Genomic DNA, 18,287 nt, shown 5'->3' on the forward strand with positions numbered 1-18,287 from the left:
CCCCCCAAACTCCGTCACCTCCAAACTTCGGGACTCCCAAGCTCTTCATCTCCCAATTTCCGGGCCCCCTCCCCAATACCCGCGGCCCCTCTGAAACCCTGGACCCCCCCCCCCCAAAACTCCCCGCTCAGTGTCCAGCTCGGCCAACGGGCGCCAGGACCCGGCGGTGCCGCTCTCGGCCACGCCCCCCGACCACGCCCCCAAACACCGCCCCGGACACGCCCATTCCCTACAAGCCACGCCCCCTTCCCGCACAAGCCACGCCCAGGCCACGCCTCCTTTTCGCACCTGTGGGGGCGGGGCCAGAGCGGGTCCGGCAGCCGCGGGTGAGCGGGAACGGGGGGGACCGGGATTTTGGGGAGTTTTGGGGGGAATTCATGGGTTTTGGGGCATGAGAGGGGGTTTGAGAGGTTTGGGGGTCACCACGAGGGGGTCTGGGGGGCTTTTTGGGGTTGGAGGTGGGACAGGGATGGGGTTGGGCAGGGGCGAAGCCCGGCCGGGGCCAAAGTCCGTCCTTTTGGGGGGGGGTGGGACTGGGGCCCCTGGGGACCCCCAGGACCCACCCGAAGGACCCCAAAACGCTCTGGGGACCCCCCCGAGCCCTCCCGGACCCACTGGGACACCTCGAGACCCTCCTGAGCCCCCCAAATCGCTCTGACCCCCTCAGACCCTCCTGAAACCCCTCCGGGACTCTCCTGAGACCCCCCTGGGCCCCCCGAGCCCTTCCCCACCCCCCCAGGACCCTCGGGATCCGCTGGGACTCCCCCCGACCCCCGATGGAGACCCTCAGGCGCTGCTTCCGTGCACGGGTAAAGCCCCCATCCCAAAATCGGGCGGTCCGGGACCCCCCCAAAGGGACCCCAACTTCGGGGACCCCGCAAAGCCCCCCCGGGCCCCCTGACCGCGGGCGCAGCCCCCCGGGGGGGGTCCCGTGTCCTATTCCCGGCACAGGGACCCCCGGGGGGAGAACGAGGAGGAGGAAGAGGAGGAGGAGGAGGCGGAGCCAACGGTGCAGCTGCCCCGCCCCCGCCCCCGGCGCAAGCCACGCCCCCAGCCACGCCTCTGGCTCCACCCCTTGGCCACTCTGGCCCTGGGTTCGGCCACCGCCTTCCTGCTGGGTACGGACCACCGAGTGACCCCCAGTGACCACCCAGTGATCCCCCGAGTGACCCCCAGTGACCACCCAGTGACCGCACAGTGACCCCCAGTGACCACCCAGTGATCCCCCGAGTGACCCCCAGTGACCCTCAGAGACGTCCAGTGACCCCCAGTGAGCCCCCCACTGATTCCGAGTGAGCCCCAGTGAGCCCCAGTGAGCCCCAGTGATCACTGAGTGACCACCCAGTGATCCTCAGAGATGTCCAGTGACCCCCAGTGATCCCTGAGTGACCACGCAGTGACCATCAGAGACATCCAGTGACCCCCAGTGAGCCCCCCACTGACTCCCAGTGAGCCCCAGTGAGCCCCAGTGATCCCTGAGTGACCACCCAGTGATCCTCAGAGACGTCCAGTGACCCCCAGTGACCCCCCTCTGACTCCCAGTGAGCCCCAGTGACCCCCAGTGAGCCCTCCCAGTGTCCCCCAGTGTCCCCAGTGACCCCCCAAGTGACCCCCCCATAGGACCCCCCGAGTGACCCCCACTGAGCCCCAGTGACCCCCAGTGACCGCTCATTGCCCCAGCCCCGCCCCCAGTGACCCCACCCCTCTGTGACCCCGCCCCCAGGGCTGTTGGTGGCGGGGATTGGCCACGCCCCGTGTGGGGGCGGGGCCGCGGGGGCGGGGCCTCTGGCAGGAGGCTCCACCCCCGAAGGTGTTTGGGGCGGGGCCAGCGCAGAGGCTCCGCCCCCCCGGCCCCGCCTGCGGGAGCTGCTGCAGCGTCACCTGGTGGAGGAGCGGGTGGAGGCCTGGGTACGGTGAGTGACCACTGACCACACTGACCACTGACCATTACTGACCACTGACCGCCCTGTAACCACCTGAGTCCCCCTTGGGTGCTGTGAGTGACCACTGATCGTATGCGACCCCCTGTGACCCTTTGTGATCCCCGCTGTGACCGTTGACCCCTGCCCGCTGACCGCTGTGCCCCTGTCCGCAGGGAGGTCAGCGCGGGGCCGCACGGGGCGGGCTCGGGGCGTGGCCGGGCTTTGGCCCAATCGGTGCTGAGCGCCCTGGCGGAGGCGGGGCTGACCCAGGCCTGGAGCCGTCCGCAGCGCCTCCCCCTCCCGATAAGGTAATGGGGGGTCTGGGGGTCATTCGGGTGGCCTGGGGGGTCACGGGGGATTCAGGGGGTCAAAAGTCCCTGGGGTCATTCGGGGTGGTCAGAGCTCATTGGGTGACCCTGACCCTGTGACCTTTGACCCCAGGGGCGAGGTGACCCTGCGCTGGGTGGGGCCGGAGGGGGAGGAGCTCGAGCGGCTCCCCCTTGACCCCGACGCTTTCTGCGCCTGGAGTGCCCCCGGCAATGCCACAGTGAGCGCTGACCCCTGACCCCTGACCCCTGACCGCTGACCACTGATGACCACTGACTGCTGACCCGCAGGGGGGGCTGGTTTACGGCCACTACGGCCGCCCCCAGGACCTGGCCCAGCTGCGGGCCCGGGGGGTCTCAGCCAGGGGTCACCTGATGCTGCTGCGGCTGGGGAGGGGCAGCCCCGCCCAGAAGGTGAGACCCTCAAACTGGGGGGGCTGTGAGGGGGAAGACCCCAACCCTAAAGTTGAGCCCCCAAATTTGGCGGTGGAGGGGTGGATTTGGGTCCCCCATGTCCCCAGTGTCCCCCCTCGCAGGTGGCGGCCGCAGCGGGGGCGGGGGCCGTGGGGGTCCTGCTGTACCCGGACCCCCAGGACACGGCTGGACCTGGGGGTGGTCCTGGCCTAGGAGGGGACACGGCCGTGACCGTCCACGTGAGTAGGGGGGGCTGGGGGAACGTTGGGGGGTCTGGGGTGGACATTGGGAGATCTCGGGGGGTCTGGGGGGTCTGGGGTGGACATTGGGGATTCGGAGGGGCTGGGGGGACATTGGGGGTGACATTGGGTTCCTGGGGGGTCCTGATGGGGACACTGGGGGAAACATCGTGAATTCCAGAGGGCTGGGAGGACACTGGGGGGCCTGGGGGAGCCCAGGGGGATTTGGGGCGGATTTGGGGGGATTGCAGGGGGCTGGGGGTCAGTTTTGGGGATGGGAGAGGTCTCTGAGGGTCTTGGGGTCAGATCTGGGGGCTCCGGGGGAATTTGGGTGGGGCTGAGTGGAGGTTGGAGGCTCAGGGGAGCCTGGGGGTGATTGGGGGGTCCGGAGGGGTAATTTGGGGAGGGGTCGGGGTCTATGTCCCCGCAGGTGCAGGAGGGGCCGGGGGACCCCTTCAGCCGGGGGTTCCCCTCCTTCAGCGGCCGCGTTCCCCCCGGGACCCCCCCGGGGTCGCCCCCGATCCCCGTCCACCCCGTGAGCGCCGGCACGGCCGCGCGGCTGCTGCGGTATGGGAGACTGCTCCTCAGATCTGGGACCCACAAATCTGGGACCCCTCCCCAAAACCTGGGACCCCCTCGAACCTGAAACCTCCCCCAGATCCCCCCTGACCCATCTCCCCCATCATTTCAGGGTTTTGGGGTTCCTAAGCCCCCCAACCCATCTCCCCCTCCCAATTTCAGGGTCCTGGGGGGTCCCCGAGCCCCCCCGCACTGGATCCCACCCGGGCGGGGCCTGGGGGGGTCCCTGCAGTTCCTGCCCCGCCCGGGGGGGCGGCGGCTGCAGCTGAGCATGGGCGGGGGGACGCAGCCCGGGACCCTCACCAGCGTCTTCGGGGCCCTGCGGGGGCGGCTCGAGCCCGGTGAGGGGCAGGACCGAACGGGGTGTGGTCACCTGGGTGTGGTCATTTGGGGTGTGGCCAATGCAGGGTCATTGTGGGGTGTGGTCAGAGTGGTCACAACATGGGCGTGGTCATGGGGAGGGGGGCGTGGCCAGAGGAGGGTGAGGCAATGGCGATAATGGAGGTGGACGGGCGTGGCTGAGCTGGGTGTGGTCATTTGGGTGTGGTCATTTAGGGTGTGGTCATTTAGGGTGTGGTCATTTAGGGTGTGGCCAAACGGGGTGTGGTCCGTGGGGGGTGCGGTGGGGAAAGAAATGGGCGGGGCCAAGGGGTGGGACATGTGCTTGGGTGTGGCCAGAGGAGGCGTGGCCTCCCTGATGCTGGCCCCGCCCAGACTGTTACGTCATCGTGGGGGCACGCCGCGATTCGCTGGGGCCGGGGGCGGCGGCCTCGGGCGTGGGCACCGCCCTCCTGCTGGAGCTCGCCCGGTTCTTCGCCGCCATTGGCCGAGAGGGTGAGAGGGCGTGGCTGGGCGTGGCTGGGGCAGGGCCGGGGCGGGGCTGGGGGTCCCTAGTTTGGGTAGGGGGGCTGAAATTGGGGAATTTCAGGTCCTGGGGGGTTATGGGGGATCCCAAATTGAGGGGGGACTCAGAGGGGGTCCCCAGGGTGGGGTGGGGGTGGTCCCAAATGGGGGGGGGTCATGGGGGGAGGAGGGGATTTCCCTGCATTTCCTGGGTGTCCCCCACTTTTGCTGGGGGTCTCCCCCACCTCCGAGTGATCCCCAGACCCCTCTGGGCCCCCCCCGGATCCCTCCCCCAGGGTTCCAGCTCCGCCGGACGCTGCTCTTCGTCAGCTGGGATGGCGGCGAGTTCGGACATTTGGGGGCCACCGAGTGGCTCGAGGTGACCGCGACTCCCTCCAATGTCCCTGTGGTAGCCTCAGTGGCCTCAGTGACCCCCCCAATGACCCCTCCGGCCCCCCCAGGGCTACCCCGACCTCCTCCACACCAAAGTCGCCGCCTACATCAGCCTGGACCAGGCAGTGCTGGGTGCGCCCCGACCCCTCCCGCAGCCTGCATTTTGGGGGGGGTGTCTCCACCCCTCCCCCACTCTGCTGACCCCGCTGACCTCTCCCCTCCCCCACCCAGGGGCCGAGCGGTTGGTGGTCAGGACCAGCCCCACCCTGGTCAATCTCATCGAGAGCGCCCTGGAGCAGGTGGGGGAGGGGCAGGGGCAGGGGTGGGGGAGGAGCGGGCTGTGAGGGAGGGGCCGCTCCCCCCAATCACCCCGGACACCCCCCACCCCCCAAAAAAAGGTGGAGAGCCCAAACGAGGCCGGGAAAAGCCTCCTGGAGCAGCTGACGCGGCCAGGCCGGGTCTGGGAGAGCGACGTGTGAGTGAGGACAGCTGGGGACACCGGGGACACCGCGGACACCTGTGTCACACCCCGCCCGTGTCCCTCTGTCCCACCCCTGTCCCCCCCCCATGTCCCCGCAGGGTCCGTCCCTTGTCCCCTGACTGCGGCGCTTTTCCCTTCACGGCTGCCGCGGGGGTCCCGGCGCTGGAGCTCGGCTTTGATGAGGTGGGACCCCCGAGTGTCCCTGAGTGTCCCCGAGTGTCCCCGAGTGTTCCTGTGCCACCCCTGTGTCCCCCTGTCCCTGTCCTCGGCTGTGTCCCCATGGCTCACGCCCTCTCGCTGACCGTGTCCCCCCGGCCCCATGTCCCCCGAAATCCCCCACGTCCCCTGTCCCCCGCAGGCCGTGCCCGGTGGCTCCCGTGCGGCGCTGGGGACCCGCGAGGACACCCTGGGGCGCCTGGGGGGGCGGCTGCGGGGGCGGCTGCCCGCGGTGGCCCGGGCAGTGGCTGCGGTGGCCGCCCAGCTCCTGCTGCGCCTGGGCCACGACCCCCGGCTGCCCCTGGACCCTGGTGCGCTCGGGGACGCGCTGGTCCGGCAGCTGGCCCCGCTCCAGGTCAGACCAGTACAGACCAGTATGGCACTGGGAGGGCACTGGGAGGGCGCTGGGGGACACTGGGGAACATGGGGTGGCACTGGGGGGTTCACTGCTGTCCCACCTGATGCCTCTCTGGGTCAGACCAGTATAAACCAGTCCATCCCAGTACAACCCAGTATAACCCAGTCCAGTTCATCCCAGTACAACCCACTATAACCCAGTATAACCCAGTCCAGTCCATCCCAGTACAACCCACTATAACCCAGTATAACCCAGTGCAGTCCATCCCAGTACAACCCACTATAACCCAGTATAACCCAGTCCAGTCCATCCCAGTACAACCCACTATAACCCAGTATAACCCAGTCCAGTTCATCCCAGTACAAACCAGTGCAACCCAGTATAACCAGTCCGTGCCAGTATAACGGTTCCGCCCCGGCAGGCGCGGGGCCTGTCCCTGCAGTGCCTGTCCTCGGCCAGGGGGGGCGTGGTGCGCGCGGCGGCCTCGCTCCGTCGCGACATGTCGGGATCCGACAGCTCCAACGAGCGCCTCAACCGCGGCTTCAACGCGCGGCTCATGGCCGTGAGTGTCCCCTCTGTCACCTGTGCCACCTGTGCCACCTCTCTGTCACCTCCGTGTCACCTGCGGCACACCTTAGCACTGTCACCTGTCCCCATCCCTGTCCCCTCCCGGTCCCCCTGTGTCCCTTCCCTCTCCCTGTGTCCCCTCCCCGACTGTGTCCCCTCCTGTCCCCGCGTCCCTGATGCCCCCATTGTCCCCATGTCCCTCCCCTGTCCCCCTGACCGTGTCCCCTCCCTGTCCCTGTCCCCTACCTGTCCCCCTGACCATGTCCCTCCCTGTCCCCCCCAGGCCGAGGCGTCACTGCTGTCCCCGTTCGTGTCCCCGCTGGTCACCCCGTTCCGCCATGTCCTGCTGGGCCGGGGGGGTCACACGCTGCCCGCGCTGGTGGCCGAGCTGGGGACAGCAGGGACGCGCAGGGACAGCGCCCGCCTGCGCCTGGCACTGCTGGCCTGGACCCTGCGCGGCACGGCCGGAGCGCTGGCCGGGGACAGCTGGGACTGCGGGGACCTCGGGGACAGGGGCGGCCTCGGGGACAACGGGGACTGCGGGGACATGGGGGGGAGTGGGGACATTGGGGACATCGGGGACCACGGGGGCGTTGGGGACAGGGAGGACTTTGGGGACAGCTGGGGTGGCCTTGGGGACATCGGGGACAGCAGGGCCCGGGAGGACACGTGGGATTATGGGGACACCTGGGAGCGGGGTGGCCCTCGGGACAGCAAAGGGGACCTTGGGGACAGCGGGAGCCACGGGGACACTCGGGATCGGGGCGGCCCTTGGTGACACTCGGGACTGTGGGGACACCGGGGAGAAAGGGGACCCTTGGGGCCGATGGGGACACCGGGACAACGGGGAGCTCGGTGGTGGCCTTGGGGACACCTTGGGGACAGCTGGGGACACGGCCCCGCCCCCTCATTTGCTTTGGCCGCGTTTATTGGCTGCCGCCCGGAACTGGGGACAAAAAGGTTCAATAAAAGCACTGGAAGCCCCGCCCGGTGGTGGCCACGCCCACCCGACCACGCCCTTCCTGGCACCACCCACTCGTGGTTGGACCACGCCCAGTGGTAACCACGCCCTCGCAGGCTCCGCCCCCAGATCGTCCCCATCCAGGCCCCGCCCATCGGGTCATTGGCAGGTGGCGCCATATTGGAATGGCGGCCATATTGGAATGGCAGCCATATTGGAATGGCAGCCATATTGGAATGGCAGCCATATTGGAATGGCAGCCATGTTGGATTGGTGGCCATATTGTCCTGGCAGCCATAATGGAACAGTGCCCATCTGGGAGCGGCAGCCATATTGTCCTGGTGGCCATATTGTCCTGGTGGCCATATTGTCCTGGTGGCCATCTTGGAATGACAGCCATGTTGGAATGGCAGCCATATTGTCCTGGTGGCCATCTTGGAATGACAGCCATCTTGGAGCGGCAGCCATATTGTCCTGGGGGCCATATTGTCCCAGCAGCCACCTTCCTCCCCCAGCCAGCTGAGTCCCTTAGCGCTGGTCCCTGGCAGCCATCTTGCCCCGGGCGGGGCCGGGGCGGTGTCAGCACTGGGGGTCCCCCTTGGGGGGGCTCCGCAGGCTCTGGGCGCCCTCCAGGATCATCTGCTGGTGCCCGGCCAGCGTCACCCCCATGCGCAGCAGGTCCCTGGGGGGACACACAGGGGTCACCATGGGGTCCCTGCGCCCCCCATGGCCCCCCAAAAGCCTCCCCGCTCCCTCCCTCGCTGTGGCAGCCGCTCCAGCCCTGCCCCCCGCCGCCCCCCACCCTCTGTGCCCCCTGGCCCCCCCGTACTCGCTGCGCAGCCGCGGCAGCAGCTCCAGCCCGGTCACGCCCGCGCTGCGGAACGGCTCCTCGTACCCGCCCAGCCCCAGGCCCCGCAGCCACTCCCCCACCGAGGGCCCGGGGGGGGCCGCGGGGGTGGGCCCGGGGTCAGTGGACCCAGGGGGGCTGCGCTGCTCCAGGCAGGCCGGGGAGGAGCTGCGGGGACAGAGGGGGGTCAGAGCCACGTCTTGGGGACGCCCTTCCCCAAACTCCGGTGTCCTGGCACCCCCCTACAAATTCAGGTGCTCCGTGTCAGCCCCATCCACCCCACAACCCCCACCCCAAAAAAGTCCCAGTACCCTGAGACCCCCCGGGGGACCCCAGCATCCAGCGCCCCCCAGGTGTGCCCTCCCCGCCCCCCCGCTCCCAGCTCACCCATGGGGGTCCGGGGGGGCCACGCGGAGGCTCTCGGGGCGCCGGATGAGGCGGTCGAGGGCGCGGACGATGTGGGGGAAGGTGGGGCGGGCGCTGCGCTCGCGCTGCCAGCAGTCCAGCATCAGGCGGTGCAGGGGCGGGGGACAGCGGGGCGGGGGCGGCAGCCGGTAGTCCTGCTCGATGGCGTTGATCACCTGGGGACAGGTGAGGGGACAGGTGAGGGGGGACAGCGACAGTTGTCCTGCTCGATGGCCTTGATCGCCTGGGGACAGGTGAGGAGGGTTTGGGGGAATTTAGGGATTTTGGGAAGGTCTGGGTGACCCAGATTTTGGGGTCACTCCTGTGCTGGTTGGACAAGTCCCTGAATGGCAGCACCTCGTCATGTCCCGGGTTTTGGGGGAGATCTGGGAGAACTTTGGGATTTTGGGGAAATTTGGGGGTTTTGGGGAGAGCCATGGGATCCCGGATTTTGGGGTGACTCACGTCCTGGTTGGACATGTCCCAGTAGGGCCGCTCCCCGAAGCTCAGCACCTCCCACATGACGATCCCGTAGCTCCAGGCGTCGCTGGCCGAGGTGAAGGTGCGGAACGCGATGGCCTCGGGGGCCGTCCAGCGGATCGGGATTTTCCCACCCTGGCACGGGGGCACAGGGGGTCAGGAGGACCCCAAACCCCCCAGGAAACCCCAAACTCCCCTGGGAAACCCCAAACCCTCCTGGTGGCCTCAAATGTCCAGGGGGGCAGGTGACACGAAACCATGAGACCCCAAAAACCACCTTAATCCACCCAAACCCCCCCTAAAACCACCCACACCTCCCCAAATTCACCAGGGACAGGTGGGACACCAGTGAGGCCCCAAAGCCCACCCAAATCCCCCCAAACGCTGGTCCCGAGGGGGTCCCGGCATCTCACCAGGGAGCTGGTGTAGGTGGGGTCGCTGTCCCTGTCCCCGTCCAGCGCCCGGGACAGGCCGAAGTCGGACACTTTGCAGACCAGGTGAGCGTCCACCAGGATGTTCCGGGCGGCCAAATCCCGGTGGACAAAGCCGGCCTCGGCCAGGTAGCGCATCCCGGCCGCGATCCCGCGCAGCATGGCCACCAGCTGGAGCGGGGACAGCGTCCCCTCCCGGCCCTGGGGACAAGGGGACACCGTGGGGACACGGCAGGGACACGGCAGGGACACAGCGGGGACACCACAGACCGTGGCCGTGAGCTGGAGCAGGGACAGCGTCCCCTGGGGGGGACAGGGATATCACACGTCCACAACGTCCCCAATGTCCCCAATATGCCCTGAAGGCCCCCGATGCCCCCAATGTCCCCGACATCCCTGATGTCCCCAATGCCCCCACTGTCCCCAATGTCCCCAATGTCCCCGATGTCCCCAATATGCACCCAATGTCCTCAATGACCCCAATGTCCCCGATGTCCCCAATGTCCCCAATGACCCCAATATGGCCCGAAGCCCCCCGATGCCCCCAATGTCCCCGACATCCCCGATGTCCCCAATGTCCCCAATGTCCCCAACGTCCCCAATGTCCCCAATATGCCCCCAATGTCCCCGATGTCCCCAATATGCACCCAATGTCCCCAATGACCCCAATGTCCCCGATGTCCCCACTGTCCCCAATATGCCCCCAATGTCCCCGATGTCCCCAGCGCTGTCCCCACCCTGAGGAAGGCGTCCAGGGCGCCGTGCAGCAGGAACTCGGTGACGATCATGGCCGGGGGCCCCGCGCTGACCACTCCGCGCAGCCGGACCACGTTGGGGTGGCGGAACTGCCCCATTCGCGCGGCCTCGCGCAGGAACTCCCGGCGCTGCCGCTCGCCCGCGCCCCCCTTGAGGGTCTTCACGGCCACCTCGGCCTCGGGCTGGCCCGGCAGGGACAGGCGGCCGCGCCACACCTCGCCAAATTCGCCTGGGGGACCCCGAAATCCCGATAATTCCACCTTAAAACCACCCATAAACCAAATAAACCCACCCAAACCCCCCCTAAAGCCCCCCTAAAACCACCCACACCTCCCTGGATTCACCTGGGGGACCCCAAAGTCCTGATAAATCTACTCAAAAACCACCCAGGAAAGGTGAGATACTTGTGAGACCCCTAAATCCCATTAAAGCCACCCCAAAACCTCCCCAAATTCACTGAAATCCACCCAAAACGCCACCCGAATTCAGCTGGGACAGGTGGAACACCTGCGAGACCCCAAAATCCCCCCAAATCCCCCCAGAACAGCTCCCGGGGTGCCCCGGGTGCCACCTGCGCCGATGACCTCCTCGATGGTGACGCAGGTGACGTCGATCTCCTGCGCGAAGTCCCTCAGGGCCACCTCGGGGTCTTCGTAGGTCAGGGGGTCGATGTAGAGCTTCCCGCCTGGCGGGGGACAGCGGGGTCACCCGGGGTCACCCGGGGTCACCTGGGTCATTTTGGGTCAGCTGAGTGGCCCGGGGTCACCTGAGGTCACCTGGAGTCACCCTGGGTCATTTGGGGTCACCTGGGGCCACTTGGGATCACCCGGGGTCACCCTGGGGTCACTTGGGGTCATCTGGGGTCACCCTGGGGTCACTCGGAGTCACCCGCTGCCACCCCCCACCCCCGTGGAGACACCGGGGGACTTTTGGGGACATCTGGGGACATTTTGGGGTCCCGCTTACCGAGCCCCCCAGGGGTGGGGGCGGGGCCGCGTCGCCGCTTCTCTGCCCGGAGCCGCCACCGCCTGCAGGGATGGGGGGGATACGGGGATGGGGACCCCCCAGGGACCCCAAATCCACCTCAGAGATCCCCCAAATCCACCCCAGAGATCCCCAAGTCCACCCCAAACCCCTCCAGCTCCCCCCTCCCCGGAGATCCCCAAAACCCCCCAAATTCCCCCCAACCCCCCCAAATCCACCCCTAAACCCTCCCCAGGCCCCTCAAGAGACCCCCAAACCCCGCAAAACCCCCCTAAATCCGCCCCAAATCCCCCCAAGAGACCCCAAAACCCCCAAATCCCCCCAGAGTCACCCTGGGATCCCCCCAGGCCCCTCCGAGCCCCCTCACATTCCCCCAAAACCCTTCCTGGGACCCCTCAAACGCCTCCCACTCCCCCCCCCCCGAGAGACTCCCTGGACCCATTTGGGACCCCCAGGACTCCCCCAAATCCCCCTAAACCCTCCAGGACCCCTCGGGACCCCCCCGAACCCCCCCAGACCCCCCTCACCTGAGGCCGGCCAGGGCCCCCCCCAGCAGGGCCAGCACCAGGAGCCCCCCCAGGGCAGCGGCTCCGGCCACGACGCCCCCGGGACCCCCCCGGGACCCCTCTGTGGGAATAGGGGGGGTCAGGGGGGGCTCGAGGTCGTTTTGAGGGGATTTGGGGTATTTTTGGGGTGTTCTGGGGTATTTTTGGGGGGGTGTTTGGGGGCATCAAAAGGTTCGGGGGGGGTCTCGGGAATTAGGGGGTCTTGGGGAGTTTTAGGGGCAGGTTTGGGGTTTTTAGGGGGGGTTTGGGATATTTTGGGGTGTTTTGGGGGTATTTTGGGGGTTTTTTTTCGGGTGGTTTTGAGGTATTTTTGGGGTATTCTGAGGTGTTTTGGGGCCTCACTGCTGCCGGGGGCACTCACGATGGTCTCGGGGAGATTTGGGGTGGTATGGGGTTTTTGGGGTGTTTTGGGGCTGTTTTGGGGTATTTTGGGGTGTTTTGGGGATGTTTTGGGGTCTCACGGCTTCCTGGGGAGCTCACGGTGGTCTCAGGGGGATTTGGGGTATTTTGGGGTGGGTTTAGGGTATTGGGGGGGTATTTCAGGGTATTTTGGGGTGTTTTGGGGGTGTTTTGGGGTCTCACCACTGCCCGGGGCGCTCACGGTGGTCTCGGGCCCGAAGTCGCCGTAGCCGCCCTCGGAGCGGGCGCGGACCCTGACCCCATAGAGGCCCCCCCGGCGCAGCCCCCCCAGCTCCGCCCGCGGCTGCGGCACCTTCAGGAACTGGGGGGGCCCCTCCCCGCCCCCCAACTGCGGGGGTCAGGAACTCCCCGAAAACCCCAAATCCCCCCCCCAAAACAACCCCAAAACACTCCAAATCCCCGCCAAAAAAAAAAACCAAAAAACCCCAAATCCCCCCCCAAAAAAACCCCAAAGAACCCAGATCCCCCCCCAAATCCCCTAAAAACCCCAAATCCCCCCCCAAAAACCTCCAAACCCCACCCCAAAAACCCCTAAAAACCCCAAATCCCCCCCCCAAAAAACACCCAGGAATCCTCAAATTCCCCCAAACTCTCCCACAACCCCTCAGAACCTCCCGAAATCCCCCCACGACCCCAAAATGCCCCCAAATTCCCCCCAGACCACCCGAAATCGCCCCCCAAGCCCCCTCCCCACCTTCTCGTAGTACTTGACCTCGTAGTCCAGCACGGGGGGTCCGGGGGGCCCCGGGGGGGGGCTGGGCCAGGCCAGAGTGACCCCTCCGGGGCCCCCCCCGACCCGGACCACGTCGGACACGGGGGGCGGCACTGGGGGGAGGGAATGGGGTTATTTTGGGGTTTTGGGGGGTTTTGGGGGGATTTAGGGCATCCCGGGTGGGGTTTGGGGTTTATTGGGGGGGTTTAGGGGTCCCTGGGGGAGTTTTGGGGGGTCCCGGGAGGTTTGGGGGGATTTGGGGGGTTCCAGGGCAGGTTTTTGGGGTGTTCCCGGGGGATTTTGGGATTTCTGGGGGGGTTGGAGATCTTTTGGGGTTCCCAGGCAGTTTTTGGGGGCGTCTCAGGGTTTTTGGAGCTCCCAGGTGGGGTTTTTTGGGGGTCCTGAGCAGGTTTTCGGGATGTTTTTGGGGTGGTTTCGGGATTTTTTTGGGGTCTCACCGTCGGCCCCGGCCGTGACGTTGATCTCGGCCGCGGGGGGCTCGGGGGGGCCCGGGGGGGTGACCCCGCTGCGGGCGCTGACCCTGAAGCTGTAGGTGACCCTCGGCCGCAGCCCGGCCACGCTGACCGCGGGGGTCCGCAGCCCCTGGGGAGGGGGCGCCCAGGCCAGGGGCCCGCAGGGCCCGCACGAGGGGGGGGTCCCGCGGGGGGGGGGGGCACGCCCGGCACCCCACGTGGTACCGCAGGTCCGGCCGGTCCCCCCCGGCCCGCGGGGGGCTCCAGGACAGCCGGACAGCTGACCCGTTCACGTGGGCGACCAGGGCGCGGGGGGCCGAGGGGGGGGCTGGAGGGGGGAGAAAAGGGGGGAAGGTCAGGGGCGAATCGTCCGTGGGACCCCCCCAAATTCCCCCCCTGGGACCCCCAGAAACCCAGCCAGGATCCCCCAAATGCCCCCTCCGGTGCTCCCCAAATCCCCCCCTCAAATCCTCACCAAGATCCACCCTCAAATTCCACCCCAAGGACCCCCAAATCCTCCCAGGACCCCTCAGGTTCCCCCCCAAAATGCCCCTATAAGACCCCCACCCCAATTCCTCCCAGAACTCCCCAAAAATGCCCCCAGAAACCTCCCCAAAAGCCCCCAAAATTCCCCCAAATCCCAGCCAAGAATCCCCCAGATCCCCCCAGCACCGGAGCAGCGATCCGGGGGTCCCTCTCCGGGGGCTCGGAAGAATCCGGGGCGGCAGGGACAGGAGGAGGCTCCAGGGGAGGGGGCTTCGCTCTGGGGGGGGCAGGGCTGGCACCGACCCCCCCCTGGCTCCGCCTTGAACGTCTCGGGGGGACAGGCTGGGGACAGAGGGGGGGAACACCCGGAGGGGTCACCGGGAGCACCCCAGGACCCTCAAACACCCCCAAACCACCCCACAACACCCCAGAACACCCTCAAACACCCCAAAACCACCCCAAGAACCCCTCAAACAGTGCAAACACCCCTTGAACCCCTCTAAACACCCCCAAACCAGCCCCAAAACCCTTCAAACACCCCAAATCACCCCAAAACTCACACCAATGCCCCACGCCCTCGCTGGGCTCCATCCCCACCCTGCACACGCGGCCCAGGCCGGGGGCTCGGCCCAGTGCCCGTCCTCCAGCACCTCAAACACCCTAAAAGCCCCTCAAACACCCCCAAAACGCCTCAAAAACCTCTCAAACACCCCAAACACCCCAAAACACCTCACAACCCCCTCAAACACCCCAAAAAAGGCACCCCAGGCCCAGGTCTCGGCCTAGTGCCCATCCCACACCCCAGACACCCCAAAACCACCCCAAAAAATACCCTAAACACCCCAAAACCACCACAAAAATCCCTCAAACGCCCCTAGCCGCCCCGTAACTCACGCCGACACCCCGCGCCCTCGCTGGGCTCCATCCCCGCCCCGCAGACGCAGCCCAGCGCGGGGGGCTCGGCCCAGCGCCCGTCCTCCCGGCAGTACATCAGCGGCACCCCCTCCGCGGCCGGCACCGCTCCGGCCACGCAGGCCCCGGCCACGGGGGCCACCAGCTCGGCGGGGACGGTGGCCGGGAAGCGGGCGAGGCGCGCGGTGGCCGCGGGGCAGCGGCGGAAGAAGAGGCGCACGGACAGCAGCGCCATGCAGGCGCCCAGGTCCTGGAAGGCCACGTAGAAGCCGGCGCGGCTCAGCGGGCCCAGCCGCAGGACCTTGCGGTTGACCCGGCCCTGCGGCCCCCCCGGGCCCCCCCCGGGCCGCGCCAGGTGCTCGGCCGCCACCGTGTCCACCTTGACGTAGGGGTTCTCCATCCAGGGCGGCGACGTGGCCGTGGCGGTGTCGGCGTCCGACTCGTGGTAGAAGACCCCGAAGGTCTCCTTGCAGGGCCGGGCGGGCCCGGGGGGGCTGCGGGGCCGGCGGGGGGGGCGCAGGGTGGGAAGGGGCGGGGAGGGGGAGCTGGGGTGGTTGCCATGGAGATCGAGGGGTTTGGGGTCGTTGCCATGAAGGTCAGGGTCCATGGGGCCGTTGCCACGGAGACTGAGGTCATCGGGGTCATTGTCATGGAGATCGTGGTCCTCAGGGTCATTGCCATGGAGATCGAGGTCATCGGGGTCGTTGCCATGGAGATCGGGGTCCGTGGGGTCGTTGCCATGGAGATCGAAGTCATCGGGGTCATTGCCATGGAGATCAAAGAGTTTGGGGCTGTTGCCATGGAGACTGAGGTCATTGGGGTCATTGCTAAGGGGACTGTGGTCGTTGGGGTGGTTGCCATGGAGATCAATGTCTTTGGGGTCGTTGCCATGGAGATTGTGGTCATTGGGGTCATTGCTTTGGAGATGGAGGGCATCAGGGTGGTTGCCATGGAGATGAAGGCTGTGGACGCCGTTGCCACGGAGACCGAGGTTGTTGTCAGGATCGTTGCCATGGAGATTGAGGGGTTTGGGGTCGTTGCTGCGGAGACCGTCGTTGTCAAGGGCATCGCTGTTGCCAGGGGCGGGTCCGGGGGCGTGTCCAGGTGTGTCCCCAGGTGTGTCGTTGTCCCCAGGTGTCCCCCGTGTCCTGCCCAGGCTGTCGCTGTCGCTGTCGCTGTCGCTGTCGCTGTCGCTGTCCCTGTCCCTGTCCCGTGTCTCCCGTGTCCCCCGTGTCCCCCGTGTCCTGCCCAGGCTGTCGCTGTCCCTGTCCCGTGTCCCCCGTGTCCCCCGTGTCCCCCGTGTCCCCCGTGTCCTGCCCAGGCTGTCCCTGTCCCTGTCCCTGTCCCTGTCCCTGTCCCTGTCCCTGTCCTGTGTCTCCCGTGTCCCCCGTGTCCCCCGTGTCCTGCCCAGGCTGTCCCTGTCCCTGTCCCTGTCCCGTGTCCCCCGTGTCCCCCGTGTCCTGCCCAGGCTGTCGCTGTCCCTGTCCCGTGTCCCCCGTGTCCCCCGTGTCCCCCGTGTCCCCCGTGTCCTGCCCAGGCTGTCACACGCCATCACGGTGAAGCGGATCTCGGCCAGCACCGTGGTGGCCGCGCCGCGGGGGACCCAGCGGGACCGGAGCCAGCTGTTCTGGGGGGGAGGGTCCCGGCCGGGCTGGGGGGGGTCCCGGCCTTTCGGGGGGGCCCCGGGCCGGCCCCGCCCCGAGCAAACCTCGAAGGTGCGAACGGCCCCGCCCAGCTCCGCGTCCAGCGCGCTCAGCTCCTCCCACTGCGGGGACATTGGGGACAGGGGGGACATTGGGGACAGCGGGGGGCAGGGGGGACATTGGGGACAGGGGGGACATTGGGGACAGCGGGGGGGACATTGGGGACAGCGGGGGGGCAGGGGGGACATTGGGGACAGGGGGGACATTGGGGACAGCGGGGGGGCAGGGGGGACATTGGGGACAGCGGGGGGGGCAGGGGGGACATTGGGGACAGCGGGGGACACAGAACAGCGACATCAGGGGGACAGCGGGGCCAGGAACAGGGGGACACGGGGTTGTGGGGGACACGGGGCGACACGGGGGACACGGGGAACATGGGGGGGACACGGGGAACATGGGGGGGACACGGGGAACATGGGGGACAAGGGATGGGGGGACGTGGAGGGGACACAGTGACCAGAGGGACGGGGGGAACACGGGGGACACGGGAGGTGAGCGCGGTGGTGACCTCCTGTCCCTCCCCCGTGTCCCTCCCCCGTGTCCCCCCGTGTCCCCCGTGGCGCACCTGCCCCTCCCCCTGCGGGTGGACAGTCCAGTGCAGGTCACTCGTCTCCAGCCGCGTGTCCAGCAGCGTCTCTGGCGGGGGGCAGAGGGGGGGTCAAACACCCGGGACCCCCCGGGACCCCAAATTCCCTCCCCAGTGACCCCAAACCCATCCCAGGGGGACTCAGGTGTCTGCCCCCCCCATTCCAGGGGTCTTTGAACCCCCCGAAGGGTCCCGAGGGTCCCTGAAGTCCCCAAATCCCGGAATTCCCGGAACCTCCCCAATCCCGGGGGTCCCGGGGTCCCATTCCCCCATCCTGGAGGTCCCAGGGGTCCCATTCCCCATTCCCCAATCCCGGTGGTCCCGGTGGTCCCGGGGTCCCTGTGCCCCATCCTGGGGGTGTCACTCACCCTCCTCCGCCAGCCCCAGGGGGACCCAGAGCCAGAACAGCCACAGCCCCATGGCTGGGGGGCCCCGAAATCCGGGGGGGTCCCAAAAACTCTCAGGAGATCCCAAAAATCCAGGGGGGGGGTCCCAAAAATCCAGAGAGGTTCAGAAATCCTGAGGAGCTCCCAAAAACCTGTGAGGGTCTCAGGAATCCGGGGGGATCCCAAAAATCCAGAGGGTCCAAAAAACTCCGGAGGGATCCCCAAAAGATTCGGGAGGGTCCAAAAAACTCCAGGAGGGTCCCAAAATCTCCTGGGGGATCCCCAAAAAATTCGGGAGGGTCCCAAAAACTCCAGGAGGGTCCCAAAATCTCTTTGGGGGGGACCCCAGAAACTCCCGGAGGGTCCCAAAAATCCTCTGAGGTTCCCAAAAACTCCCAGGAATTCAGGAGGGTCCCAAAAACTCTTGAGGGGACCCCAGAAACTCCCGGAGGGTCCCACAAATCCCGGAGGGTCCCAAAAAATCCACAGAGACCCAAAAATCTGGGAAGGTCTCGGGAATTCGGGGGGATCCCAAAAATCCAGAGGGTCCCAAAAGCTCCTGGAGGGTCCCAAAATCTCTTGGAGGGGTCCCAGGGATTTGGGATTCCCAGATTTCGGCGTTTCCAGGGGCCCAGGGGGTCCCGGCCGCCCCCCCCGCCCGTTTTTGGGGCGCTTCAGGCGCGTTCGGGGTCGGTGGCAGCTGCCCCTCCCCCGCGGGGGTCGCGGGGGTCGCGGGGGGGGCCCCGCCCCTCCCCCCCCACAGGAAAGGCGCCTTTGTTCCCGCACTTCCAGGGAGGGGCCGCAGGATGCGGGGGGGGGGACTGGGAGGGACTGGGAGGCA

At 67.4% G+C, this 18,287-nt stretch overlaps 2 protein-coding genes across 2 annotated transcripts; one reads left to right on the plus strand and one right to left on the minus strand.

The window, feature by feature from the left end:
* Nucleotides 1-289: 289 nt before the first annotated feature.
* TFR2 (transferrin receptor 2) lies at nucleotides 290-7,116 on the plus strand. The gene is made up of 19 exons (XM_068998950.1): nucleotides 290-326; nucleotides 740-809; nucleotides 914-1,118; nucleotides 1,724-1,913; nucleotides 2,096-2,230; nucleotides 2,364-2,469; nucleotides 2,540-2,662; nucleotides 2,785-2,901; nucleotides 3,332-3,468; nucleotides 3,643-3,821; nucleotides 4,195-4,314; nucleotides 4,620-4,702; nucleotides 4,785-4,848; nucleotides 4,948-5,015; nucleotides 5,115-5,191; nucleotides 5,296-5,380; nucleotides 5,556-5,768; nucleotides 6,193-6,333; nucleotides 6,622-7,116. Exons 2-19 carry the CDS (start codon nucleotides 777-779, stop codon nucleotides 7,114-7,116), a joined length of 2,571 nt encoding a protein of 856 aa, XP_068855051.1. The 5' UTR covers nucleotides 290-326; nucleotides 740-776.
* On the minus strand, nucleotides 6,932-18,068 carry LOC138101109 (ephrin type-B receptor 4-like). Its single transcript, XM_068998951.1, has 17 exons — nucleotides 17,429-18,068; nucleotides 17,040-17,110; nucleotides 14,754-16,536; nucleotides 14,046-14,201; nucleotides 13,592-13,701; nucleotides 13,359-13,503; nucleotides 12,883-13,013; nucleotides 12,351-12,516; nucleotides 11,730-11,829; nucleotides 11,185-11,246; nucleotides 10,790-10,903; nucleotides 10,200-10,447; nucleotides 9,445-9,663; nucleotides 9,017-9,166; nucleotides 8,534-8,727; nucleotides 8,129-8,314; nucleotides 6,932-7,981 (listed from the first exon to the last, which is right to left on the minus strand). The coding sequence occupies exons 1-17, from the start codon at nucleotides 17,478-17,480 to the stop codon at nucleotides 7,879-7,881; spliced, it is 3,990 nt and encodes a 1,329-aa protein (XP_068855052.1). The 5' UTR covers nucleotides 17,481-18,068; the 3' UTR covers nucleotides 6,932-7,878.
* Between the last annotated feature and the right edge of the window lie 219 nt (nucleotides 18,069-18,287).

The sequence above is a fragment of the Aphelocoma coerulescens genome, unplaced genomic scaffold (genome assembly GCF_041296385.1).
Source record: "Aphelocoma coerulescens isolate FSJ_1873_10779 unplaced genomic scaffold, UR_Acoe_1.0 HiC_scaffold_193, whole genome shotgun sequence".
NCBI classification, from domain to species: Eukaryota; Metazoa; Chordata; class Aves; order Passeriformes; family Corvidae; genus Aphelocoma; species Aphelocoma coerulescens.

Excerpts from the sequence above, each read along its gene's own strand:
- LOC138101109 (XM_068998951.1), bottom strand. The coding sequence starts at position 17,480 with ATGGGGCTGTGGCTGTTCTGGCTCTGGGTCCCCCTGGGGCTGGCGGAG. Across the intron at positions 14,202-14,753 it reads CGAGGGCGCGGGGTGTCGGC|CCTGTCCCCCCGAGACGTTC; the intron begins GTGAGTTACGGG and ends CTCTGTCCCCAG. Across the intron at positions 7,982-8,128 it reads CTGCCGCGGCTGCGCAGCGA|GGACCTGCTGCGCATGGGGG; the intron begins GTACGGGGGGGC and ends GTGTCCCCCCAG.
- TFR2 (XM_068998950.1), top strand. The coding sequence starts at position 777 with ATGGAGACCCTCAGGCGCTGCTTCCGTGCACGG. Across the intron at positions 810-913 it reads GGCGCTGCTTCCGTGCACGG|CCCCCCGGGGGGGGTCCCGT; the intron begins GTAAAGCCCCCA and ends CCGCGGGCGCAG. Across the intron at positions 1,119-1,723 it reads GGCCACCGCCTTCCTGCTGG|GGCTGTTGGTGGCGGGGATT; the intron begins GTACGGACCACC and ends CCCCGCCCCCAG.